This window comes from Haplochromis burtoni, unplaced genomic scaffold, assembly GCF_018398535.1.
Source record: "Haplochromis burtoni strain Fernald_Lab_line unplaced genomic scaffold, NCSU_Asbu1 Contig_86, whole genome shotgun sequence".
In the NCBI taxonomy this organism is placed as follows: Eukaryota; Metazoa; Chordata; class Actinopteri; order Cichliformes; family Cichlidae; genus Haplochromis; species Haplochromis burtoni.
This window is the reverse complement of record NW_024582447.1, coordinates 483,559-511,091: the sequence shown is the minus strand read 5'-3', so window position 1 is coordinate 511,091 and position 27,533 is coordinate 483,559. Positions and strand designations below refer to the sequence as shown.

Below are 27,533 nucleotides of genomic sequence, written 5' to 3'. Positions count from 1 at the left end.
GATAAGACTTACCTTTTGCTGTCATATTCATATGTTAGGGTCAGAATTTGTAAAACAGCATGAAAGCATGGATCCGTCTTGCCTTGCATTAATGGTTCTGGTGTTGGTGGTGCAGGGGATATTTTCTTGGCATCCTTCTAGCCAAAGATCAGAACATCTCTGTACTCACATGACCTCCAGTCTCCAGGTCTCAATCCAATAAAGCATATTTAGGATGTGGTGGAACAAGCGATTTGCTTCATGGATGTCCAGGAACTGTGTGATGCCATTATATAATTATCAAAATCTCAGGAATGTTTCCAGCATTTTGTTGAATCTATGCATTACAGATATGGTGTAAAATGCCTCAATTCATACAGAGAATATATCTATATGAATTAAGGCAGTTTTGAAGGCATAAAATATATATATATATATATATATATATAAAATTAAAAATATATTCCAAAGTCATCACTGGATGTAAATCTTATCTTTTGTGTGATTTTCGCAACATTTTTTCTAAGTAAAACAAGCACCCCAAATAAGATAAATGCTTAGAAGATTTTATTCAACACTGCAAAGAAAGCATAAACCCCCTCTCTGAGCAAACCAAACTCTGGCTCACGTGGTGAAATCTTGCCATCTCCCTCCCATAAGTCCCCTATAAATACTTTGCTTACCAGGTATCGCTGGCATGAAACAAAGAGGAAAAACCAAACAAAAACTATGAAACTCTACACGAACTTAAAAATTCAAATCACATTCAACATTTTTTTTTCAACAATTCACTCCATATATCATTACTCTAATCACCAAAGTTACATATGTACAGGTATGGTTGGACCCTACATGACAAGCAGGTGCTTAAGAAAATTAAAACAGCAGCCCCTCATTGCATGTAAAAAACAAAACAAAAATAACACGTCTAATGTAATGTTCAAACGAAACATTTCGCACCGCTCTGTTCACTAGGTGTTCATTATGGGTACAAAGAGGAGAATTAGAGGCACTCGTATTTTGTCACTGTGACAAAGAATCTACAGAGTTTCTCTTTAAATTAAAAAAAAAAAAAAAAAAAAGCACTGAATTGATGAGTAGACTCATGAATATTCACTTGAACTTGACAATAAATGTTGCACTTGCTGTACAAATCAATCTGGCCCGTGCATCTGTAAAAAGCATTGTAATGACTAAATATACTGTATGACTAATCATCTTAAATTAATATAAAAAATAAAAAAAAACAACTTAACATTTAACAGCCAAATAACTTGTCAATTTCATTTGAGCTTCATACTTAGAAGGGAAAAAGAATGATGTACTGAATAAATTGTACAAAAATAAAAGGATTTCTAAAAACAAATCTATGAGTGCAATCTGAGAAATCTGATATGTGCTCTGACAATTGCTTTTTTCTTTACACGTTGTCCAGATCTATCACACACAGCAAGTGTGTAAATGGTTTTTCTGAATAAAAGAAAAAGAACAGTACAGGCTTAGATTTTTTTTATGGTTGCCTTGTGCTGATATGTTTTGGTTTTGTTTAAAACTAACTTTCAAAGAAAAAAAACAAACAAAGTATGGCAAGTGAAGAAAAGGATAAAATAAGATAAAATTTGCTAATGGGGGGCAGAAGGGAAGGAAAAAGACCAGGGTGCATCACAGGGCCAGGAGCGGTCTGCGGAGGCCCTTCGGAGGAGGCAGCGGTCGCCGCTCCCCCTTCCTGCCCCGTCAGTCTTGCTTGGTGTTGCCCAGTGCTCTGAGGCGCTCAAGGAGAGGAGGGTGGGAATAGTGCCACATGGAAAACAACCAATCAGCCACAGGGAAGCCCAGGTTGTCTTTGTTCAGCTTGATGAGAGCCGAGTAAAGCTCTGAGGCTTTGCCCATGCCGCGAGCAAAAGCATCTGCCTGGAACTCAAACCTGCGACTCAGGACCGTCAGACAGAAAGACAGAACCTACAAAAGCGAGGAAGAAGAGAAATATTTAAAAATCTCAAAACAACAGGATTTAATTATTCAAACTTTCATGATCTCACACATACCTCGTTGTAAGGAGAAAAGATGAACTGGAAGATAATCATCAAGCCTATTAATGTGGGCTGGCTGTCATCGAAGCCAAAAGCTACAAACAGCTCCTTACGTCCAATCAGAACAGCAAATAAGGAGAAGCACAGGAAGGAATTCATCTGAAGAGATAAAAATAGATTCAGTTCAATCTCTGAATGTCTGTAGTATGATCTAATCAGGCTTTTATATGTTTTGGGATAAAACAAAAGACATCCATCTGGGAGAAATCACCTGACTAATGACGATATTCTTGACGGTATGACCAAGCTTCCAATGGCCAAGCTCATGACCCAAAACAGCAAGGATCTCTGGGTTGTTGCATCCTTGTTTTTTGTTCTGTGACAGAAGATTCAAAATCAGTCACCTAAAATTTCCAACAACATCAAGCCTAAACATTAATACATTTAATACTTTGGGCTTTTCCCAATCCTTTATTAAAGGATTTTAAAAGCAAAACAGAGCTTAATGACAAAAAAAAAGATATATCTTTCAAGCTCTCAGACCAGTTGTTATCAAGCAAAAATCAACCAAAGTGTGTTTCAAGACAAGTAAGAATACTCTGTCTTTAAAAGTGTTTTTATGAATCAAGTGAAATTCTTCGCAACCTTGGGCTTGGCTTTAGACTCGCTGGATGTCTCATCACTCTCTGGCTGCTCAGGCTGTGACTCTCCAGCCTTGTTGAGAGGTGAGTAATCCTCCAGCAGTGTGTCAAACAGCACAATGCGTTTGTTCTTGAAGAACCCGTAGAAGTATGCATTGCTGTGTGAAGAACGTTTAGAACCTGGAAACAAGACAAAAATTCATGGATCTCGAACCAACCATCGCTCCACAATGTAAAAAACAAAACAAAACAAAAAATAAAAAAAACATACTAATGATTGCAATGTAATAATAAGGGGCTTGATAATGTAAGGAAAAGACTCTAGAACAACAGAGAGAAATCCCCAACAAACGACCCACAATGAGCAAGCACTCTGTGACAGTGGGAATGATAACTAAAAAGACACATTCAAGACATACCTTCAACTACGTAAATTTTGGTGAGGGGGAAGCTTATGCTCTTGGCCATGGCTTCGATATCTGTCTTTAACTCTCCATCTGGCAATGGTGTGAATTTGTCAAACAGGGGAGCAATGTAATCAGCATAGATGGTTACAAGTACCTTAGAAGACAGAGATGACAGGATGTATTACAGGTGTAGTATCAACTATGTACTTCTTTTGAGTTTCTCACTAGTTATCTGACAAGAAACCCGTTTTCTTATTACACAGTGATGCATTTTTAACGTTTTCACAGAGCGAGGCGAATGCGCCACTAACCAGAGAAACGACCAGGGTAAAGAGCCAAGCATAAATGAAGAAGTAGTCTCCGCCGATCTTTATGATGTACAGCAGTAGGGAGGTCACAGGAAGCAGGATGCACTGAGTGACAGCAAACTTCTTCACGGCATCTTTGAGGAAAAACCCCAACGTCTGAGAGGAAGAGCAGACATTAAAAGAGAACAGAGTAAACAGGAGATTAATACAGTGTGTTAGAGTTCTGATTTCTTTTTACTTCTTCACAGATTCTCCGGTCTTTGAATTCATTTTGGGTTTCAAATGACAAAATTTCACAGTCAAAAACTTCAGTCCATCAAAGTTCTTATTACATTTTAAATCGTTTGTGTTTTTGACATTAAACAACAAAGACACAGCTTCAATATGAGCTCTGGAGCCCATCAACTGTGGTAACTTCAATCCAATCAAACTCAAGTTAGTCTCGGCAACAAACAGTGAGTGCATTCCAGCCAGTGTACCTGCTGATTAAAGCCGTGCTTCTCCTCAATGACGAAAGTGTTGTACAAACTCCAGGGGAGTCCAGTTATAGCACTGAACAGGGTAGCAAGCGTCAGAAACACGAGGGACTGGGTGATCTCGTATTCTGGACCAAATCCAAAGCGAGCAGTCACAGAACCAGCGACAGCCCACAGAAATGGTATTCCACCCAGTAGCAGAATCAGCTGAAACCAGTTTGAACACAATATTTTAAATGTGTGGCATACAGAATGAGTTAGACTAGGCTAAAACAACGGTGTCTTTTAGTTAAATGATCTTACCGTCCCCTCGGTCTCAGAATAGAGTCCAGACCAAAAGCTGAAGTTGCTTTTATCCAGCTGGTAAAGACGTGACTTCTCAAATGTTTCAGAATCCATGATCTTGCCCAGCTCCTGCGGTACATGGGTTGTTGTTCTATATATCCTCCTCTGCAGTGTAGGAAGACGTGCGCATAAAGTTACATTAACAGTGAAAATCATCAAGGTACTGATGTAGGGATCCAATGCGGTCAGTGTAACTGTCCAAGTTACGTATTTCAGATGTGTATTTTTCAAGTGTTAAACTCAAAACTTGACAAGTATCACATAATATAATCAATACTAATCCAATTTGATGTTTTCCTTTAAATATGTGTTTCAAAGAGCATCTTTTTAACTTGTTGAGTCAATACTATACAATCGTGTGAACGATATTGCAACAATTCGACCTTTGAGCTGGTAGGTGAGGCCAATAATTTGTGTGGGGGTTTTTTATACCAAGGATACCAAAATCTGCTTTGAAGTCTTTTAGCTCTTAATCACTAAATTTGAACTAAAGAAATTTCACAGAACAAGTAAACATTGCCTACTGCCATGAATCTAATGATTTACAGGAAGGCCAATTGTGTTTGATAATCGTGTGAATCCCTGTCCATATTCTCATAAAACTTGCTCTCTGCACTCTTTCCATGTGTGTACTAGCATATCAAGACTACGTGATAATGTTCTCGGTTAAAGACGTTCTCTGTATTATTTGCTACATCAGTTCCTGTTCCTAGAGGAACTACACCCATCCCAACACTGTCGTGAGATACTTTTCAATGTGACTTAACTGAAGTGAATAAAAAAATGTTTTAATAGGATTCAAATAGCTTCATATTTCACATCCACGTGTCTGGGCGTGAAATAGACCAGTAAACATTTCCAGCAAGCTGATTATGGACTCATAGCTTTGTGGTTTCGTATTAAGAAATCTTACACTGTTGTGTTTTGAAACCAAATACCTAGAATACTGAATAGCAATAAAAATCTAACCCTGCTAAACGGACCCCTTGGTCGCATCACATATTCAACTGTCAGATTATCCTATATTAAATGCAGACTTTATGAAAGACACAGCTCATAGTGAGTCCACGGGAGATTAAAATCAAACGTTTTAACCACTGTCAGCGGTTCGTTGATTTACGCTCTGCTTTTATTACGGTATAAAGCAAAGGGATTTAATCTGGTAAACAATTGACTCACCTGTCTGTAAGAAAGATATGCCTCCCAAAGGTATACTGTCCATGAAAACCCTAGGACAGCGTAAAATATCTGCCTTTCCACCGGCAGGTCAAACATAGTTTCAACCATCTTTGCTCTGTGTTACTCTAGCAGTTAGCTAAGCAGGCTAGCAGCTAATTAGCTTCCGCTCTACACACACACTCACAGACAGACAGCTCTTTAACCGTGAATTATGGGAACTATGCCCCTCCGTCAAATAGACAGATACAGACTAAAGTTTAGATCTTTGCATCGAGTTTTCATTCCTAAGAAAAGTCTAAGCTTTTACAACTAACATCATTCCATTCATCTCAACTACCGAGCCCGTTGGTTATGCGTATCAACGAATTCGGCACCCAAAGGAACGTCTTCTATAACTTGGTTCCGCAGTGGATTTTCTTAATTTGACTGACTCACTAAAGAGTTCAAATTTTTGTATTTCGAGAAAACACCTTTATTTCAACCCCCATTAATAAATATTCTACACAAATATTTGTAAAATGCAACTACGAATGCAAATGTATATTCACACTATTTAAACTCCTAATAAAGCATAATTTAAGGTTTTAGAGTATTACTATTTTTTTTTTAAAGCACTAGAACTACACGTTTATTGCTGGCGGTAGCGGCCCCATTTATCCCATGAGCATGATAGCTAAACAGACGTGGCAGCGCAGGAAATGTTGACTTTTGCTACTTAATTCCTCTTCTCGGTTCATTTTGATTATTTACATGCAATCACCACCGATAAAATAACGGTTTTTACTTCAACACAACAGGAAACGTGTCGGATCCTGTACCACACCCATTTTATTCAGTACAAAGTACGCACACATTTAAAGCGTATATATTAATGTGGCTTTTCATATCTATATAAATATGGATTTAAATAACTAATAATTTACCTTTAATTAAAAACACTTTAGACATGTAAAATTTTAAATACTAAAACCACACAGCTGCACTCATCCCTTCCCGTGCACAGAATCTGTTTATTTGCAGTGTCGCATCTGCAAATTTTAACCACACATGTGCCAGGCAAACTGGATTCTGACAGACCTTCCGGCAGGGCCTCCTGAATACTTCTCATGAGCGAATACTGTAATTCACTGAAAATTAAGCCCAAAGAAGTGTTGCACAGCTAACACTGGACTGTTTGGAGTTTAGCAGTCTGGGACTATAAACGATGTCAGTCTTTGCCTGATCCATAAAATAATGTAAAGCGCTAAGCTTACTTTTTCAGTTAACAGTTTTAATCTGAGGGAAGACAATAACATTTACCAAGAAATAAGAAAATTAGTAATTCACTTGGAAATTTAACAAATTAATAAACAATCCAGAGAGTCAAGACTGTAAATTCATTTCCACATTTATTTTATTAGAAAGTGTTACATACATGTTGGCCAACACCTGTCCACTGCAACCCAACACTGACTTATTATAAACTGAGGTGAAAAATAACCAAACGTATTCCTTCATGGACTTTGTAGTAAGGAAATATTTTCAGTCACATTTTCACAAAAGTGAAAAGGCCTTGCAATTCGCTACTGACCATTTCTAACAATCTGAAAAGCTGTACATTTATCTCAGAGAACTACAGTATATACACTTGTGACCAGGATTTAACATAATAGGTGTTATCTGAATGCTTCATTACAGATGTCTAAAAAACCCAAACAATCAGCTGGATCTAGTGTGCAGTGTTTAAGCTTGTTTTTTAATTTTATACTAATTACTACAACTGTTCAGTTTGGCAACTTAAAAATAGCAAAAACATAACAGCATCTTTTCATGGTTGGTAGAAATAAAAATACTGATACACAGCTGTGAAACTAAAAAGTCATTTACCATAGCCATGTTAAAAAGGTGCTCGGTTAAACTAACTTCCAAGAAGCAGTTTGCTGTTGTTGGTGTCTGTTGGGAAGAGGTCAGGCAGGGCGGTGGTGCACACGGGTCTGCCCAGGACCACCACGGGTCTGAGGTACTGAAGCTGTTTAATTGCCAGGTCCCCACACCCAGCCAGGGCTTTGTCCAGGATGGACTTCAAGTTTTGGACTGACGTGAAGTCCCCAGTCATAGAGTGGGGCTTCAGCAGTGGGGAATGAGTGCGTCTGCTGCGGGTGTGAGAGATTCCTAGCTGGTTGTTCTCTTTGACAGAACAACTACGTCTGAAAGTGTCCCGCCGTTTTGCTAATCCTGTATTTTTGTCTTTTGGAGCAGTTTCTTGTATGAACTTAAGAAATGAAGACTCAAACCCCATAGGCTTATAGCCAGCAATGTCAAAAGCCCGTGGAGAAGCACTACGAGACTGAGAGTCTTTTACGTTTGAAGGCTGTTCAGACAGCTCGTTCATCCTTTTCAGGGGCTGGCGAACGGGAGGACTGGACAACGTTACGGATCCATTTAATGTTTTACTACCATCTTTGTTGCCCGATCCATCTTGGAAGCCCTCTTCAGTAGTAAAACGAAGTGAACATGGTGGTGAGAGATCAACAGTGACCGGGCGGAGCAGAGGCTTGATTTTATCCAAGCTCAGTCTCTCCTCTGGTTTCTGATTGCTTGGTGTTCCTGCAGAAGCGTCTTCAGCATGCCCGCCTGTGCTCGGCTCACCATATAGCACCTCGTCTGCACCAACGAGGACACCATTTCTCTCAACAGGTGGCAGCTCCTGCTCTTCTTCTCCAGGGAAGCTCAGTGCATCATGATTGTCCTCATCCTGCGTGTCCCCTTTGATGGAATGAAGACTCACGGGTGCAGGCTGTGCCCCTGCGCTTTCCGACTCTGCTTGGTACTCCATTTTAAGAACCCCATTAGGGACGCACGTGCCTGCAACAGTCGGTCTGGCGGACTTCCTTTGAATGAGTTCTTCGAGCTGCTCGGCAGTAAAAACAAGCTTATCTTCATTCTTAAAGACATCTTCTCGGCGCATGTGGTGGACCTTCAGGTAGTGACGGTTCAAGCTGTGCATGTATGTGACGACAGAATCGCAGTCCTGAACCATGCATGGGTAGGCCACTCGCAAGCAGCGATCCTGGCACATCTGTAGTGCTTCTTCGTGAGATCTAAACACGTAACTGCTGAAACAATTTCTTTTCGCTCGCTTTTTCTCTCCTGAGACCTTTTTCTCCGCAGCACCCTCATCACCCAGTTGTTCTGACGTAGCTGTCACTTCAGGCTTTGGACTCTCAGCCTGTGCGGTGGGTGAACCAGGTTCCTCTTTCTGAGGACTCTCTGGTGTGACTATAAGCTTCTTTTGACACCCGGTAATAGACTTCTTGTGAGTGCTCTGCAGACGTACCACCAGCGAGTCGTACAACTCGCAGTGACTATAAAGAGTGTGCTTTTTAAGCGCACCGTCATGGCTGAACACTCTTGTGCAGCCGTCATACTTGCACCTTAATAGCTCAGGTGGTTGCGAGTGGTAATCACGAGTGTGACGCACTAAGCTGCTTTTAAGGTGGTAGGAAGCATTGCAGTTTGCAAAGTGACATTTGAACTGGGGTTGAGGTTCATCGGAGTTTGGGAGAGGCCTTTTTTTGGCAGGCTCTTTTCTCACTTCTGGACTGTGGTGCACATCAATATCTTTTTCCAACAAAAGCTGAGAGCGATTGTAATGATGTACTAACTGGAGGTGGCGCACAAGACCTCCCTGGGTGGAAAAAGCTGCATCGCAATTTTTTGCCACACAATGAAAAGGTTTACTGAACTTATCAAGTATATAGCACAGATTACTTTTGGCTACCAAGCGTCTTGTCGTTCTGACTTGCTGTGTGGTCTTATCTTCACTTTCCTGTCTCTGCTCATCTTCCCCTCTACCCTTTGCCTCATCTTCCCCTTCCTCTTCAGATGGGGAGTGATTATCAAAGTCTTTTCCATTTTCACTTATCGCTGTTGAGTTTTTGGTCTCTTGTTGGTGTTGCAACTTGGGGAGCTCTTTCTTTTTTACCTTTAGGCCGTGGTTTGTCAAAGGCGCTGTTAGTTTTTTTTTAGATTTGGACACTTTGTTTCCCTCATGCTGTACAGATGTTACATTAATCTGATCTACGCAAGTCTCACTCATGTTATGGAACTGAATATAATGGGCCCTCAACACGTGTTTTTCCCTGTGGCTCTTGGAACAAAGGTGGCACACGTAAGGCTTAAAACAGGTGGTTTTCAAAGAAGTCAACCTTTTGGCCTGTTCAATGGTACGGCCATGTCTGGTGTTATAGTGGCGCAGTAAGCTGTAACTTTGAGCCGTTCTGAAGCCACAACTTTTCATCTCACAAACATAGGGCTTAGCACTGGCTAGTGATTCACTACCACCTTCCTCAGTGGTTGCTTGTTGAGTGAGGACTTTAACCTTTTCCTCTGAAAGATGTGGTCTCTTCTGAAGCAAGACAACAGGGGGCTTTGCCATAATTGCCTGATGAAGAGATATTTGAGACGTGTTTGAGTCCACGCTGGACTGAGTGGGTTCGTTTGGCAAACTGTCGGAATTCAGGTCCAGTCTACTGAGCCCGATGAGAATCTCTTTGAGAGCATCGTTTTTTGTTTGAAGGCTTAAAGAGTTTGTTTCACTGCTTTTGGGATGAGTGGAAGCTTTTTTTTCTTGGCAAGTGTCCACAGGTTGAAATGGAGTTGGGTCGTTTTGTCCCTTTTCTTCATTCTCCGGTTGATTTTCAGACTTTATCCATTTGGACTTGGATCCCTGCTCATTGTCATGTTTGTGTTCTTTGTTCTCCAGTTTGAGATGTTCTGGGTGAGCACATTTAAGATGTCTCTGGACATCTCTGGCTCTGGAAAACGTCATGCCACACTTCTCAAAGCCACAAGTGAATTTACTTCCATCAAAACACACAGCCACCAAGGTCATTGTTGCTTTGGGCTCTTTAACGTCAGATTCCTGCAAGGAGGAGGAGCAACTCACTGACGAAGCATTCAGGACGTCTCCATTTACAGTGTCAGATTCAACTGACTTAGTAAGGCGAATGGCTGCATCAGTAACAGTCTTAAAAAGTTTCCGCTTTGCCTTCCTTTGAGCCTCAAAGTCCTCTTCAGAGAAAGTGATGTTGTGTGTTGACAGATGCTTTATAAATTCCTTTTTGGACAAGTAATACTTTCTACAGTCAGTACTAGAGCAGGTAAATGCCGCATCTCTGAAATGCTGTGCTTCATGGTGATAGATCTGTCCCAAGTCAGAGTATGTGACATAACAGCCTTTGAGCTGACACTGGTAGTTGAGCTGATAGCCATGGGTTTGCTTGTGTGTGACAAGTTCATTGGAAGTATTAAACTGCGCACCACAGCCTATAACCACACACGCGTAAGGCTGATCACCATAGTGAACTCTTATATGTTTGCGATGATGGTAAGCTGAGACAAAATGACGTCTACAGAAGACGCACTTTTCCCGCTTGTCTCTCATCTGGTGAAAATATTTCACGTTTTCATCACCTTTGTGCTCCGACTTTAAGTGGACATACAAGTACTTGGAATGTTTAAAAGTTCGTGTACATCCAGTTCCTGGACAGGGATACTCATCCCTGTTCTGCAGTTTGAAATGTTGGTCGATGTAATCGAAAGTTACATGCTCGTCGCTGTCCACATGTTTCTCTGTCCCTGTTTTGGCTTGCTGCACAATATGCTGCAAGACATCTGGATCATGGGTGGATTTGTAATACAGCATTAGAGAAGGATCGATGGTGATCTCACCCGGTTCAACGTCGTCATCTTCTTCTATCGTTTTCTGTACTTCCTCAGTCTTGGCATGATTTTTGACAAGATGTGCTTCACTCTCAATATGTTTTTTAATGTGAGGAACGAGTTCCTTCCGACTCTCGAACTTTTCCAAGCAAATAGGGCAGGGATGGTTGTTATCCTCTGCATGTCTTTTTGAGTGGTGAATGACTTGGGTGTCTGAGATAGACCTTTTACAAATGTGACAGCAGAACTTCTGTTTTTTTGCCTCAGAATCACCTTTGATGTCTGTTTGGTTAATAAACTGTTTTTGATCTAGCTGATCATGACTGTCAAGACCTCCATTTATCCCATTTTGGTGCACCGATTCTACTTTAACAGTGACTCCCTGCAGCTCATGCAGTTTATCCTTCTCAACGGCCTCTTCCTCTTCCCCTTCTGACTCGGGCCTCAGCCCCAGAAGGGAGATGCAGTGATATTTTAGAGTTTTCCAGTCCCAGAATTCGGGGTCAAAAGGCCAGTAAGCTTTCAGTGCTAGTAGCAACTCACAGCGTAGTGAGTTGGGAATAACCTCACTGTCCTGGTCATACTTTTGGTCTGGGCGCAAGTAGAGCTCCTCAAGACAGCTGAAGGCTTCCTGAGCAGGGCCAAGCAGGAACTCTGTGAGTTGGCAGGCACGCAGAACCTCAAGGTCGTCTGGAAGAAGGCAGGACACCGTCTTACAGACAGAGATCTTCGATTCCGAGTCATCCTGCTTTGGAAGTTGAAGGGCTTTCACGCAAAGCTCTACCGACGCAGGTATCCCTGGTTCCTCCGCCTAAAAAGTGATATGAAGAGTTATATTCCCATTATAGAGTGCTGGGAAATACAAAAAAATACCCTGTTACACTGGCTACATAAGCCCCTAAATACACTGCTAAAAAAATAAAAAAATTAAATTTAATTAAAGGAACACTTTGAAAATACATCAACTTCAATGAAGGCAGCAGGGGGCTCATATCCATACTGATCTACACTGATAAGGACTGGTTACTGTGTCAGGAACAAAAGGATTCCACATCATTTGATGAAACTGAAAATGATAAACCTACAAAGTGCTGAATTCAAAGACACCCTGAAAGTCAAAGTGAAAAATAACAGGCACGCTAGTCCATTAGGCTAAAATTTGTCCTCCCAGATCTGGGCCAGGGCATCAATGAGCAGAGCATCCAATCTGTCTCATACATCTTTGTTTTCACTCTCCAGTCAAGTAAGAAGTAATGCAAATAAAGTCTGCCTGCCCCCATAATGCCAAACAACCTGTTCCATTTTAGTATCACAAGTGTAAAGCACGGGTTTTCACACTCACCTCTGTCTGAATCACACGGACCAAGTAAAGCAAATGGTCGACTGTTTTGGCAATGGCACCTAGCTGAAGGCATCGTTCCAGAAGAGACACTGGTGAGGGGTCAAGCCTCCTCTGAAGCTTACTCCACAATAAAATCAACTCCCTTTAATTTAAAAAAAAAAAAAAAAAAAAAAAAAAAGAAAAAAAGGAGAAAAAGTTTACACATATAGTTGTTTGTGCATGCAAAAATTACCAAAGAATCACTTTCTTTTAAATAAATTCCTACATCAAGTCTAAAAAAAATAAAATAAAAAGAGAAAACTTGTCTTTAAAGAGAGCCCACTCACCAGGAGCAGTAAAGACTCTGCTGCTGTAGCTGCTGTGTCAAGAAAGTTGTGCACAGGATGAACGCTGTATTCTCCTCCCCCTCTGTCTCCAAATTACACGTGATCTCAAGTACGTCCTTGCAGTCCAGTCTCGATATCTACAGGAAACATAATGTTGGCTGCTCAGCAAACAACGAAAGAGGCAACACATCTCCAGTCACTCAACAAAAAGTTACAAATGCCAGAAAAATCAACATCCACGGATAAACGTGTGTCTTTTTGTATATTTAGTTTTATGTCAGTCATATACTACCACCAGAATATGGTGATAAAATGTTCTCCCAGTATGATTTAATACAAAATTTGCTGTTTTCTAAGATGCAGACCTTTGAAGAAGTAGTGCTGTTGTAGCTGCAGTACAACATTTTAAAATGTTTAAATGTTTCTGGAGGAATTTCATGACCCCATGAGGACAGAAAATAGTCTTAAACTCTAATGGGGTGAGCATGCCCTTGGAGGCATATAGAAAAAGCGGGGTAACTGAACCACAGAGGCAGGAGCAAAAGAAAAAAAAAAAAAAAAAAAAGGAAAGAAGATAAAGCACATGCAAGATCTGGATAATATTCTCATACTAGTCTGATTTATAAAATGTATAAGAGAGCAAACTAAAAACTTCCTCCTGACAAAACAACACAACTTTTTTTCCTTCACTGTATTATAATAATGAATGTTCTCTCTTCATGGCAGAGAAATTATGTTATATTTTATTTAAAAGGCCATTTTTCCATTTCACTCTCTCACACACACACACAGAAAATGCAATAGGACACTCGATCTAAATATCACTGCACCGCTGACTCAAGTTTTCTTCACAGCTTTATATTTATAAAGTATAATAGCCTCTTTCTTCGCTCACTTAGACATTATGTGTGGAAATGTGAGCCGTTTGAATAAACAAAACTATTTTTGTATCATTTTTTTATCCCGAGTTCAAAGCTGTGTGGCTTTTGTATGAATATAAAAAAAAACTGCCCCAACATACTGACAACTCTGTGTGTGTAATAAAATTACACTTCTTTCTTTTCTGATCATGCAAATCCTATACCTAGTCTGCACTTTTATCTGAAACACTGGCGAGACACTGTAATCAAAAGAATAAAAGGAGACAGCATGTAAAACAAATCCAAACACTGCTTAGTACAGGAATTATCAATAGTAACTGACAAAGAATAATTATTATGCTAAGGTTCTTCTGTGTGCACATGGGTTAGATTTATGTACAAAGAAGCAGGCTAAAACACTTTTACAGCATACAATATAATGCCAAACTGAAACTAGGCCACAAAGCACCCAAATGTTCTATCGGCTGAAGGATTTTCTGAGTCCTCCAACTGAAAGCCAGAAAACTGAAAGCTCAATTTGCATGTGGGTTTGAAGCTCTATTTTTGGAGTCAGTGCAGAAAACCCTTATGAATAGGTAAATTTTTTACACTCATTCTAAAAAGATTTGACTTGCAAATATGCCCCATTTTTCTTTATCAGCTAATATCAGTTACAGATTGCTTGTGTATGTGTGACTGAATACTAAGAATGGATGCTTTTGTCTGTCCTCTGAAAGCTTTGGGAGGCCATCACAGTCGTGATCACCTGGCACACATTCTGTGTCACACTGAACGCTTCTTATATTTTTGATACTCTGCACGTTGGTTTGGTGAAAATGATAAATGTAGAAACTCATTAATTAATTTACTGAAACACCCAAAAGTCACCAAAGCAACCAATCCCAGCTCACAAAAAGAAACTGCTGGAATACCTCCATTATGGCCTCTTCGTTGGGCAACAGGTGACAAAGCAGGGAGACATATGTCTGACGAAATGTGGCTTGATTAGAAAAGGTGCTGCATTCAGTGCAAGCTTTGGCCAAAACCACAGCTTTGGCAATCTCGCCCATCTTTTCCAGATGTTTCACCCGCATCTCCATGAAGCCCTCGCCCTCCAAGCTGATATATGCATTAACTAAAGACAGAATTCAAACAAAATCCAAGTCACAAATAAAGAAAAAGCCAACGTAGTTCTAAGTAACTATAGTTTTCAAATAAAAAGAACCTAGTTGATTAGATCCTAACCTTCTTCTGGGTTAGTCAGCTGCCCGGTGAGGAGAGATGTAAGGACAGGGTTGCTCCATGCCCCTCCCTCTCCTGTGATTTGGAGTAATGCTTGAAGGTCTGTGCTTCCATACTGTAGCAGGGTATCATGGGCAATCTGCACACAACACAAAAATGGTAACGCTAAATACAATAAAATTGTTCGGTCAGCATCTTTATAAACATTCATTTTCATGAATACAAAAAATATAATTATTAAGGGCTATGTTCCCTTTATGGAGGCAGCAGTGCTGCTTTCTCTCTGTTGATGTGTGATAAAATGATAAATGAACAACTCAAAAGGCTGTCACAGTTTGTGATTCAGCACAAGCGATATTTCATTATCTGCTCTACACCAAGCGAAACGTTTGTCACTGTTCACATCTAAAAAGGAAAACAGGTGACAGCTCAGCACAGCCTGGTTTAGAATTACTTTTTCTTTGCTGACAAGTCTGTCTGTAGAAATTAAGACTTTTTTTTTCCTTTTTGAAATGTCATCAATCAATCAATGTCATTCAGCATGTGGGTGAACTAAACTTAATATAGTGACTTCGCAGCCCAAAATCTAGTATCAAAGAAAATAAGAGTACTTAAAAACCTATATGAGACTTCAGCTACAGAGCTATTACATTCCCATAAATCTTCTCAGTATGTCACAGTTTTGCTCAGCTTGAACATATTGAATCAATTTAGCAACGTATTCTGCCAACTCTTCAGTGCACATTTGCCACAAGAAATCAAGTCCACAGCCATGCGACCCACCCCATGAGACGGAAGCGCTTCACTTCATCCTTTGGAAACAAAACTGCTGAATGTAAGAAAAATTGAAACACTATTCTTTTTAAGTCTTGTATCTTTAAATCCTTTGAGAAAATAACTAACTATTTCAAGCCTGATACTGAAGATATTCACACCTAGATTGGTTTCATATTGAAGTACAGATTTGACAACCTGTGAAGAGTGAGAGGTTATAAAGACAGATGTTTTAGACTCACCACGGGGTAAATAAAAACAAAATAATGCTGTCCACACCAATTTGAAACAGCTCGTCTTTGGGTTTACTTTTAGGAGGGCTTTTACAGAAAACGCCCAAAGACTCAACTTGACCCCCCCCTTCACAGACACACACAAATTTACTTTTCTCTATGCAGTCACCCATCAGCAAACAATGCTTTGAAGGTCCTGTACCTGAACAGAGTGGTGGAACTGAACCCAGGCTTCATATGGGATTTCATTCTCAGGCACTGACAGCAACAGTTCAAAACAGCTCCTGTAGTAAAAACAAGGAGGTGTTTTATGACACTATAATAAAACAGTGCAAAACAGAACAGCCAACGACAGTATGAAGAGTGTGCAGAGTATGATCCAACCTTCAAGCCACCATGGCCGCCCCCCTACAAGGCAGTGTTCCTAATAATTCAATATTAATATTCACTAATATTCCTGTACACATGGATCTGTGTGCATGCCAATTAATATCCTTATAAGTAAGTAAGTAAGTAAGTAAAAATTTATTTATATAGCGCTTTTCACAGATAAAAATCACAAAGTGCTTTACAACACAGGAAATGGGAATATAAAAACAATATAACAGTAAATAAAACAATGTAAAACAATAAAACTATAAAAACAGCATAAGAAATTAATCAAATGCTTTTCTAAATAAAAATGTCTTCAGCTGTTTCTTAAAAGAATCAATGGAGTCCGTGCAGCGAAGAGACAGTGGGAGAGAATTCCACAACCGTGGTGCCACAGTCTGAAAGGCCCGATCACCACGAGTTTTAAAACGAGTGCGCGGTACCACCAGCAGTCTCTGATCTAATGACCTTAAAGCCCGAGAAGATGCATGTGGTTTCAGCAGGTCAGATAAATATTGAGGAGCCTGACCATGCAGGGCCCTAAAGGTTAGAACTAAAATTTTAAAATGAAACCTAAAATTTACAGGCAACCAGTGAAGGGAGGCCAAGACTGGAGTGATATGCGATCTTCTCTTGGTGCCTGTTAAGAGACGTGCTGCAGCATTCTGCACAGTCTGAAGACGATTTAAGGCTGATTTGTTAAAACAAGTAAAAAGGCCGTTAGAGTAGTCTAAACGAGAGGAAATAAAAGCATGAATAATCATCTCAAGTTCAAGCTTTGAACTTAGGCTTCAGGGGATCCTTGTTGGACAAGGATCCCCTGAAGCCTATTACCGCTGACATTAGAGTGGGGTGCGCCTTCAACAGACAGCCGGTTGCTGGCAAAAAGAGAGAGGCAACCATTTATACCCACATCCACAGACAACTACAATTGTGGTGGGAAGCTGGAGCATCCAGAGAGAACCCACACGGACCTATGGAGAACATGCAAACACACTGAAACACTGCAGCTGACCAGATACAAAATCTTCTCGCTATGACGTCAGTGACAATAACTGCATAGTACACAAATATTGAAAAGTGAAGGTGCTTCAATTATTTTGTTTCGTTGCATCAAAACATTTTCAGCAGTGGCCAACTCGTTTGACCGTACGTCCACAGCTTTTTTTTTTTTTTATTCTTCAAGCACCATTCTGTAGGCTTGTGTAAAGATATTTGCACACAAATTGTCTAATTACCAAATAATGGTTATACAAATGTGTCCATTCACATACGAGTTTCTGTTCAGATAGCATATTGGTTTTAACCACCATAACTGCGCTTTACGTGTCAGTCAAACAGTGATTGGTTAATAAGTGGGCTGATTTCACTTAAGGTCTTTGTATGTTATAACTTGGCTCTTCTCCATGGCTGGCTAACAGACCAACAACAAAATAAGCAAGAGTAGCCCACTCCATCTGACAAAGCACACCCTCTACATGTAGACTGGCAGTCTGTGACTGCCCACAGATTCTTTTAGCTACCTCAAAAAAAAAAAAAAAAAAACTCCCAAAAAACAAAACAACAACAGCATTCCATGTTTACAAGTATGTGCATCCCTCCTAACCAGAAATGTATGCTTTTCTTCATCACTAAACTAGCATTGCAAATTGTTGTGTAGTTTGTGTACAAGCAAGCGGCCACATGTTGCAAACTGCAGCAAAAACAGGTAAACAAAATGTGCATTCAAACAGTGTTTTTAAACCTAAAAACAAATCAGCATGCTGAAGAAGTTTAACATACCGTTCACATGACTAATACAGTTTATTCAGGATAACAGTGGATTTTCAGTGCACATGTAATGAGACAACTCCCTACACCTTTGATCGCATCATGCCTCTAAACCTTTCCTGGCTGAAGACGTATGACTGGTCCTAGCAATGAACACAAAGGCACAAATCTCTGACCTAGTTCAGCTCATGTTGAGAAAGTCACAAAATATCTTAGATAACTCATTTGTAGTACGAGACCTTTAATGCCCCTTCAAGGACGTCTTGAAGCACATCTAATCCCAAACAACAGCCACTCAATCCCAGTCAGTGTGAGCTTTGATTTCTTTTTGTTTTGGTTTGCAAATGACAGTTACTTAAACTAATATTTTTAAATGACAAAACCAATAATGCTATAGCCTTTAAAAAAAATAAATAATAATAATAATAATCATCATCAGTTAGTACCAGGAAGCACAGCATGCATATAACTGTGCACAAAATGAAGAACAAAATTAGCTAAGGTTATTATTACAGTTACCACTGCTTACGTTTTACACTTAGTATCACTGCATACCTCAGATTTAAACCATAGCTGTGACATTTACATCAATTTACAAAACCACTTATTTCCTGTGTTGGCAATTTACCCTCTATATTTCAGCAATGTTTTCCCATTTTCAACGTATAAATGTACTTTTATGCCCTGGGCAGAGGCAGGCTGCAATTGCACCAAATCGGTTGGAGGATTTCCATAATATTTAGTTTCTTGTTTGTACTCGGACTGTTGTGAGAAAGCTAAAAGTCTTTCATATTAGGAAAGCCACCTATTGTACTATGTCTCCTTCTGGACTCCTGTATGCATATAAAAGCTTTGCTCACTCTACAGGACGAGTGCTTTATTGGTGTTTCGTTACCCATTCAAATATGGGGGGGGGGAAAAAAAAAAAAACCGCACACAGTCATTGATATTCATACTGCAAAAACATTTGTTTAATGTTCTTAGACCAATGACGTATCTGGAATATTTCATTTGTACATTCTCCCCAACTCCATGTTCTGCTTTGATTTTATTAAGCAAAGCAAAGAAAGAAAAAAAAGGAAGCGAAACTGAAACAAAAAATAAAACTGAACCCAACAGAAAAAGACATGTTAAGAAGGCTGAACGGAAAAAAGCGCCAGGATCATCAGTGCCTCGGAATAGCGGCAGGCATATGGAGAACACGAATAAAGCATTTAGTCAGATTGCAAAGTGTACTTGTGAGGATTGGCAGATGGAAAAGAGGGAGACTAGACTCACTCCCACTGGTTAATAGTTATTACCACTTAGGAAAGAAACAATCAGCGTTGGTGTCTTTAATTGTCAACGCTTGATCTCATTTTCAGACAGCACAAGCCTGCTGTATAGGTGTAATGACTTGAGTTTACAGAAAATGCTTGAATTTGAGCTACATTAGACAAAGTTGAGTGAGCAGGCTATTAAGGACTTTGTAAATAATTGAAGAAGCTGAGGGGAGTGCAGCTGTAAAGAAAACAATATAAAAAATTAAAAAATAAAGGAAAATGTGTTTTTATAATCTGTGTAAAACAATCCTTTCTTGAATTTTATTAATATAAAATATGTTTTGACCAAATGATTTGCCTGCTGATTGAGGAATTGGTATTATTGCTTCTCTGATCAGGAGTGAGGATATTGTTCGTGTAAAACTGCTCTCTCGGTGGTGCTGCAGGTAAAGCCGTTTGCAAGTGGTAAAAGATGGAGCCCTGCAATAGAACTGTAGTAAACAGGCTTCCTGTCTAACCAGAGAAGATGAAGGCTGAAGACACAAACTCTCAGAAGAGCTATTCACTGGAAACTAGTAGACAGAGAGAGGACAGGCCCACCTGCCCCATCCCTCTCGCTGTGGGGAATGAGGCACAAGGGGGGGATGTTACTGTGAACAGGTCTCAGGTGGCCCACCCCCACAGAACGCATGCAAAATAACCCAATCTGATCCTGCAGGAGGTGTTTGTATCAGACTTAGTCACTTCTCTAGTCTACTGCATTTCTTTTCTGTTTGGTGCTTTCACTTCCTTTTGCAGTGCACACTCAGAGCCTGTATGACACACTACCAAGAATGTTGATTTTTGTAATGTTAAAATTAAAAAAAAAAGGCTGTGTATCCAAAAACATTAAGTTACACTAGTAAAAAAACATGTTGGTATTCCTTTTGTTTCAAAGCATAATAACTGAATTTGATATACCTGACATGACATTTGTTGTGATATGACTATTACACATGCACACAATACGTATAGCCTTTGTCTATACAAGTTATATTGAAATGATTTCAAATTGCTCCCATGCATAAACCAGACATTCAAACTACTTTGACACCTATGACACCTCGCACACATTCTCATGAGATAATCAATTGCTTATCTCTCATAATTCAGTATATTTTACAGTACTCACAAAGCTAGCCGCTTCAAAACGAGGGCCACTCTGTCGGACTCTGCCGTGAGGTGGGATCGAGCTGAAGCAAAGCAGTTTATGGACAGACAGTAGACCTCCAGAAGAGGCAGCCCATGTTCCATGGAATTCCTGCTTCCAGCATAGTGCATCAGTGCCTGCAAAGACACACAAAGGCATCAGAAACTGAAAAAAATAGTTGATGAAGCAGATTTGAAAGTAGAGTAGAAATATGTAGTAGCAATGTTCAAAAACTACAACCAGAAGAGGAAGCATTTGCCATGGATGATCAAAGGTTTTCACCTTAGGGAGATGCCTGTCTATACCTGATTGATCCCAGCTGACACACTGTCTGGTGTGTGCCTGCTGTGCTCCAGATTGGGCCTGAGGGGACTTAACTGTTGCTTTAAAACAAAAAAAGGAAGGAAGACTTCATACAGTACATGATCATCACACATACATAATGATCTCATACTGTATATGACCATTAAATTTGAGTTCTTGGGATGATTCAACCTGGTATAATTTCACACAATTTAAAACAGAATCAAATTCAATTAATTAAATTAATATTACCTACAAGAAACAAGTGTTTTATATAACTCAACATTTACTGTTAACAGGGAGGAAGGTCTCGTTTCGAGCAAATACTCAGCGATCAGCTGTCCTTCAGGAACAGAGAAGTCAACATCTACACCCATCTGTCACCTGCTTGTAGTTGGTGGGTATACACATTAAATCATCATAGCGCTATCAGCATCCCAGGAGTCTCATTTGCCAGATAGAAGGAACTTTTCTAGGTGGTTCTCGTGCCCACAGAGGCACTAAATTAATTCCCCTCTGTCTAAATATACAGTACCCTCTCAAAGGAAGGTAGGAATAAAGTCTAGGCCCTAAAGACCTACATCAGTGTACTAATTACATCCGTGAGATTTCCGACTGGAATTGGGAGTCACACAGATCTTTTTGCCTTTGTTTTACGAAAACCTGGAAGATTGAAGTTAAAACTGTACTGAAATTGAGTTTTAGTGTTAAATCAAGTGTCATTTTACACAGTTACCAACACCAAACATGGGAACGCATACAATCTTTCAACTTACTTATAAGGGGGAAGTTAGAGCTGTTGAAATCATTGAGAAAAATTCAAAAGCAGCCTAATTAAAGAAGACCTGTCAGGGTGAACTAGCTAATGAATTACTCCTGCTATACCATTCTCAAAGGCTGCTGAACAGGTTTCAAGGGAAGCTCTCTAATGGTTGAAAAACTTGCAGAGTCCCTTAAGCAGCAAAAATGAAAGTGATACCTAGTTTTTAGTTAAATCAGATCCTTTAGAAAGCGGAAGCCACAGTAATTTCCCTACCATGATGACTAGATTTGTGTTTTAACTGGACTCCAATCTAAGATTTCTTTAAGGGAGACTAAAAATCTCCATTGTCGTAACTGACAGATGCGCAGGTTTAGAAACTGTCACATTTCAAGAGCACAGGAAAAGCGTATTTTCTTGAAAGTGGTCAAAATGCAACACTCCTTAGTAGCTAAACGCCCCCCAACAACAAAAATATTATGATAAACATATCTCGACGCTGCCCCGCCCCACAGGCATGCAGTAATACATGATCTGCAAACCGTGTCAATAAATTCATACAAACATCTGTATTACATTTTCTTCGTTGCCACCATAATCACTTCCCAAATAAAGCAAAGCGAAAAGACCTTTGATCTTTGAATGTAAGGCGACTCGAACCTGCAAATTGAGCAACAAATCACTGAGCTGCAAATAAGTCCAACGGCCGTGAGTTGTTTGGGTGTAAAAATAATAATAATAATAATGACAAAAAACACAAAAGCATATGCAAATATGCGCAAAAATAAACGTACTGCAATTGGGTGTAATCCTAACCTAAACTTGGCCAGTTAGCTAACAGGCCAGCAATCGTTGCTGGTAATTCTGCTTGCGGGATGCGAGAGGGAAAAAAAACAGTCCTGGGTGAGCTAACGATAGGCTAATTGTAGCTTCGATGCTGCATGTACACATTACCTGACAGAAGTTATCGCAGTACTCCGTGGAAGACGCTACGGAGATTTCTTGTTGCCTGAGGACGTCCTCGAAAGCTCTCAGTGTGGCCAGCAGGTTTTCCATTGCAACTAGGGTATCTTCGGCCGTGTCCAGGGCCCAGTCGCTCCATTCGTGCTCTGGTTCGACATTATTCTCCGCCATCTTCACTCTCCACCACAGCGCGTATGCAGTGCAGTCTGACGACCCCTTCAATGCTGTCGGAATATTTAAATACATCAGCTGAACTGACACCAAGATCACCTGAAAAGTAAGTAGAGGGGGTGGTAAGAGCAGAAATACAAAGTGGGCTTGTACTGTTATATTCAGGCCGTTGTTGCTATTCCTTTTTAACCGCAATATCGATATACTTTATTTTCTATCCAATATAAACTTTGCTCTCTAAATTTATGCGAACAGTAATTCAGTTATTCTGCTTGATTTTAGCTCTGTGTGCTTTTTCTTACATCCATCTCTTTCTGTTCTATTTTTTTCAGTCTGAAAATAATAACCTTTATTACAGTTTTTCTCGGGTGGTACACTGACACTGATAGTTACGCAAAGCACCAAAAGGTAGCGTGACATAGAGCATAACACACCTGACAGTTTATCAGACCAGAAAGAAATCAACTGCACTGTACCCCCCCCCCCAAAAAAAAAAAAATCGTAATAATTGGTTGATCAAATATTATTCAACTTTATTCAACTTCGGTGCCAATTTTTCGCTAAAACTGCATGCCAAATAAGTGCTCAGCTAGCGCTATTAGTAAAAATCCGATATTCTAGGAAAATAAATGTTAATCTGAAGTGAATTACGATTAAATATAATTTTGTTAGCGTTTAAATTAAAATAGTTAAGGTGTTTTTATTATCGCCCCACTGTTAGAGACCGGGAGTTTCGCGCCCTCTGGAGGTGACTGCGTAGTATCGTTCTACTCCATTGACCCGGAAATAGATTTCACTTCTCTCGGTCACACGTGTGGAAGGTAAGCAAAGTCTGAAAATAACATCTGCGACGGCTTATTAGATGTAGATCGGCTGCAGTAACGATTGATTAGACGTTAAACGCATATTTTTGATCGGTATTTGTAAATAGATTCTAAGAATATTAACTGGGAAGTATCAGTGAAACAATCGAAAGATTTTAATGTTGACACAAGTCTGTGACGTGTCTGCGTTCATTTTGGGTGTTTAAAACCCTTTTGTTTCACACAGTACCAACTGGTTATCATGGGGAAGTCCAAACAAACCCGAAACCACAACAATGGCAAGAAGAAGAACATTGCAAAGACCTGGAAGACAAAGCGCAGGACCAAAGACCTGGATCAGATCCACTCAGACATGAAGCCTGACACGGCTGCTAAACTGCTGCATCAGGAGGTTGACTACGATGTAACCGGATGTGCACAACACTACTGCTTACACTGCGCGTAGGTATTTCTCTGTTTACTGTAACAGTCCATCTGTTAACTGACTTTGCTTGATATATATGCTGCTTACTAAACTCTTAGCCTTCATCAGTATTTCCTTTAGTAAGATATTTAATATTTCACCTTAAGTTCTGCCGAACTTTTCCCATTGGGGTTGGAAAAGAAGTAAATCTTCCCATATGAAAAGCTGGAATGGAGAAATATTCTGTATTGTCCAAGTCTGAGGCCACAGGTCTCAGCTGGAAAAGGGTGGCGTACCCAATGATGAATGATTCGAGCAAATTTCAGTCCTAATCCAGGGTTCCAGATCCTCATGGCTTCCTTAAAATGAAATGCCCTCTTCTTATACTCTCTTATGCTGTGAGCTGTTCATCTGTTAAATTTTTAAGAAATATAGATTTTATTTTAATGTGATGGCTCTTCTTGTTTTGCAGGAGATATTTTGTGGATATGAGATCCTTGAAAGAGCACTTCAAAACTAAAGTGCATAAAAAACGGTAAGCGGACCACTCTACAGTCACATATTTGGACTTACAGCTCGTAATCCTATCCATGTAAGTTTCATGGCTTACCTCCTTTTTTCCCCATCCAGACTGAAACAGCTCAGAGAAGAGCCCTACACCCAGGAAGAGGCAGAGAGAGCAGCAGGCATGGGCTCATACATCCCTCCAAAAGTTGTTGAAGTGAAGACCCAACCATTAGAGGAGGACATGGAATGAAAGCCTCTGACATTAATCCACGGACTGATTAACTCATAAAAGAGGCATTAGCAGTTAATGCTTGCAGTTATTGTTGTCACATACTTTAGTAGCAAATCTGAAAATGCCTTTTGTGACAGATAATGTTTGTTTTTCAGCCAGCTGTGAGAAACATGGTTGTTAAACTTCCATCACCAAGTTCAGAAGGCTTCTCCTTACAATCAGATGCATTGTCTGCCTATGTAAATACAAAGGATGGTGGAATGTTTTCTACAATAATAAATTTTGTGGAGTTGATTAAGTCACATTACACATGTGGAGTACAGCAGTGCAGTTAGAGCTGTACCTGAACTTACCAGACAAAGAAATAGAGGAAAACGTGCATTTCTGTACACAAAGTAATATTTATTTTTCACGCTAGTTGTTCATTTAAAATACTGGACAGTTAACTAAGTTTGACTATTGATAGAAAATGTAATTCTGCTGTGTACTGTAGACCTTATTTTGTTACTGCTTCAAATGGAGGGAATTGGAGATGTGCATAGTGATTCAGATGTCTGCGACCAGGCTAACTTATACCTCGTTAAACTTCTAAATGTTCTTAATTAAACAATCTTGAGACAACACTGCACAGAGATCATATCATCATGTCTCATTTTACAGGTCACAAGGATTGGGAATGACACAGTTGGAGTGCTTGTGCTTTAGTTGGAGGCACTGGGTTTCACACGTAGTCCCCTATTTTCAGTGGCGTAGTAACTGAGCAAACTCATAATTTTAAATATCAGGAGTATTTTTAATGCTTCAGTGGAAATTCTTGGCACTCGATGGCTGTGTGAAATCTACAGTCCATGAGCATTACCAGTGCTGTAGCCACCTTCGGCTGTTTGTTTGTGGGTCTCTTCATTCAGTTTTGAATTTAATTACCGAAAAGCTAATCTGTTAGGTTGAAATCAGGTGACGGATTGAAAAATATCCCATATGTTTGTCTTGAGAAACGCTTGGGTTGCTTTTGAAGTATGCGTTGAGCAAGAATCCGTTTACTGTGAATCTGTGAAGCTTTGATCAGTTTTGCAGTATTTGGCTGAATCTGAGCGGATAGTATAGCCTTGTACACTTCACAATTCATTCTGCTACTTCTATCAGCAGACACTTCCACTGTCAGCCATACATGCCCATGCCGAAACATTGTCTCTACCATGTTTGAAAAATAATGTGGTTTAGTGTAGATCTTTCTCCATACTTTTATCTCACTGGTTTCATCTTTCCGACAATTTTTTTTTCCTTTGCAGCCTAATCTGGTCTTCCTGTTCTTGAGTGTAACCAGTGGGTTTCACTTAATTGTAAATCCTGTATTCATGAAGTCATCTTTTGATTGTAGACTTTCATAATGATATTCCTTCCTCCTCAACAGTGCTCTTGACTTAAATAGCTGTCGTGAAGGGGATTCTGAAGCAAGGCAGTAACTGCGATCTTCCGCTGTATTTGTCTCGTGTGGTTTTTCAGGCATTTTGCGTTCCTGAGCTGGTCACTGCATTTTTTTCCCCCCTGCAGAACTGTACCAGGTTGGTCAACCCTAAAGTTTTAGCTCCTACTCTGATAGGTTTGTTCTGGCTTTTCAGCTAATCATAGCCTCCCTGATCATTTTTCTGGGCCTCATATCGAGAAATCCAGTGACCAGCTACCAAATGCAAGTTGAAAAATTGGAATAAACTGCAGGTCTTTTATTCATTTTTAATAAAATAATCAGGTATATCAGGTGTCCAATTATTGTATAAAGTTGGCTATAATTCCTAAGTATTCACTGCAATACTTTTGTTCAATCCCTCACATGAAAGATGGAAGTTTGCATTTTAATCACAGCTTAACTTGATGTAAAATCCATTGTGGCGGTGTACAGAGGAAAAACTACCATAACAACATATTGACCTATCCAATACTTATTGACCTGACTGTATATGAAAACCCACATTCACCTGTTCACATTTATATTTGCACTTCAGTGGTTTTATCTTGTCACACACACCTGTGCATGTATTGAGGTCAGTTTGTGGTTCAGTATTTTTCTCAGGGACACTGTGATACACAGACTGAAGACATTTAATCTGTACCTTTTAAAACAACAGAAAAACCACAAAATAAAGTTCCAGAGAAAGAATACTGGAATATACCGCTGTAAGGTTCTTGGCCATTCAGGAGTAATGGACACACATAGAGAGACAAGTAGCTCTTTAGTCCTCCTTTGGGCTCCAGATGCGAAAGTCGGAGTTTATCATCAGAATAAGAATACTTTAATAAACCCTAAGGAAACTATGTGGTTTACAGTTGCTCCAAGACAATAATAGTAACAGACTACACTAATTGTATAATACAATATATTACAAACTTTTAAAAGTATAAGAATTAGCTCATTTCTACATATCAAAAATGTTACAGAGGTCAAATATATATAATTAACATTTTACTCTAACCTGTACAACTTTGTCTTTGTTATTTTACTGTAGAGGATGTGCAAAAGGGTGTAACTATAGTGTGTACTGTGCATTAGATGGAGGAGTTGTACAAAGAGACAGGTACAGGCAGGAATGATTTCCTGTGTCATTCAGTGGTGCATTTGGGTAATCTCAGTCTCTCACTGAACGTGCTCCTGTGACTGGCCAGCAGGTCATGGAGTGCGTGCAAAGGTATTGTCCAGCATTGTCCTTATCTTGGACAACATCCGCTTCTCCAACACCACCCTAAGGGAGTCCAGCTCCGTCTCCACAACACTGGCCTTGTGGATCAGTTTACTGAGCCTGTTGCCATCTGCAACCTTCAACCTGCTGCCCCAGCATGCAACAGCGTAGCGGAGGGCATTGGCCACAACAGACTTGTAAAACTCCTGAGCATTGCGCGACAGATATTGAAAGACCTCAGCTGCTTCAGAAAATGGAGA

At 39.9% G+C, this 27,533-nt stretch overlaps 3 protein-coding genes across 3 annotated transcripts; 1 reads left to right on the top strand and 2 right to left on the bottom strand.

The window, feature by feature from the left end:
• Nucleotides 1–529: 529 nt before the first annotated feature.
• Nucleotides 530–5,761, bottom strand: zmpste24 (zinc metallopeptidase, STE24 homolog). The gene is made up of 9 exons (XM_005925702.2): nt 5,366–5,761; nt 4,145–4,291; nt 3,845–4,048; nt 3,369–3,521; nt 3,070–3,211; nt 2,655–2,830; nt 2,281–2,385; nt 2,025–2,168; nt 530–1,938 (listed from the first exon to the last, which is right to left on the bottom strand). The coding sequence occupies exons 1-9, from the start codon at nt 5,471–5,473 to the stop codon at nt 1,714–1,716; spliced, it is 1,404 nt and encodes a 467-aa protein (XP_005925764.1). The 5' UTR covers nt 5,474–5,761; the 3' UTR covers nt 530–1,713.
• Nucleotides 5,762–6,734: 973 nt separating this feature from the next.
• rlf (RLF zinc finger) lies at nt 6,735–22,684 on the bottom strand. The gene is made up of 8 exons (XM_005925703.2): nt 22,456–22,684; nt 20,421–20,575; nt 16,048–16,129; nt 14,842–14,977; nt 14,529–14,731; nt 12,737–12,873; nt 12,411–12,552; nt 6,735–11,879 (listed from the first exon to the last, which is right to left on the bottom strand). The coding sequence occupies exons 1-8, from the start codon at nt 22,633–22,635 to the stop codon at nt 7,263–7,265; spliced, it is 5,652 nt and encodes a 1,883-aa protein (XP_005925765.2). The 5' UTR covers nt 22,636–22,684; the 3' UTR covers nt 6,735–7,262.
• A 657-nt stretch (nt 22,685–23,341) lies between these two features.
• znf593 (zinc finger protein 593) lies at nt 23,342–25,844 on the top strand. Its single transcript, XM_005925704.3, has 4 exons — nt 23,342–23,456; nt 23,686–23,900; nt 24,335–24,397; nt 24,493–25,844. The coding sequence occupies exons 2-4, from the start codon at nt 23,701–23,703 to the stop codon at nt 24,617–24,619; spliced, it is 390 nt and encodes a 129-aa protein (XP_005925766.1). The 5' UTR covers nt 23,342–23,456; nt 23,686–23,700; the 3' UTR covers nt 24,620–25,844.
• The last annotated feature ends 1,689 nt before the right edge of the window (nt 25,845–27,533 follow it).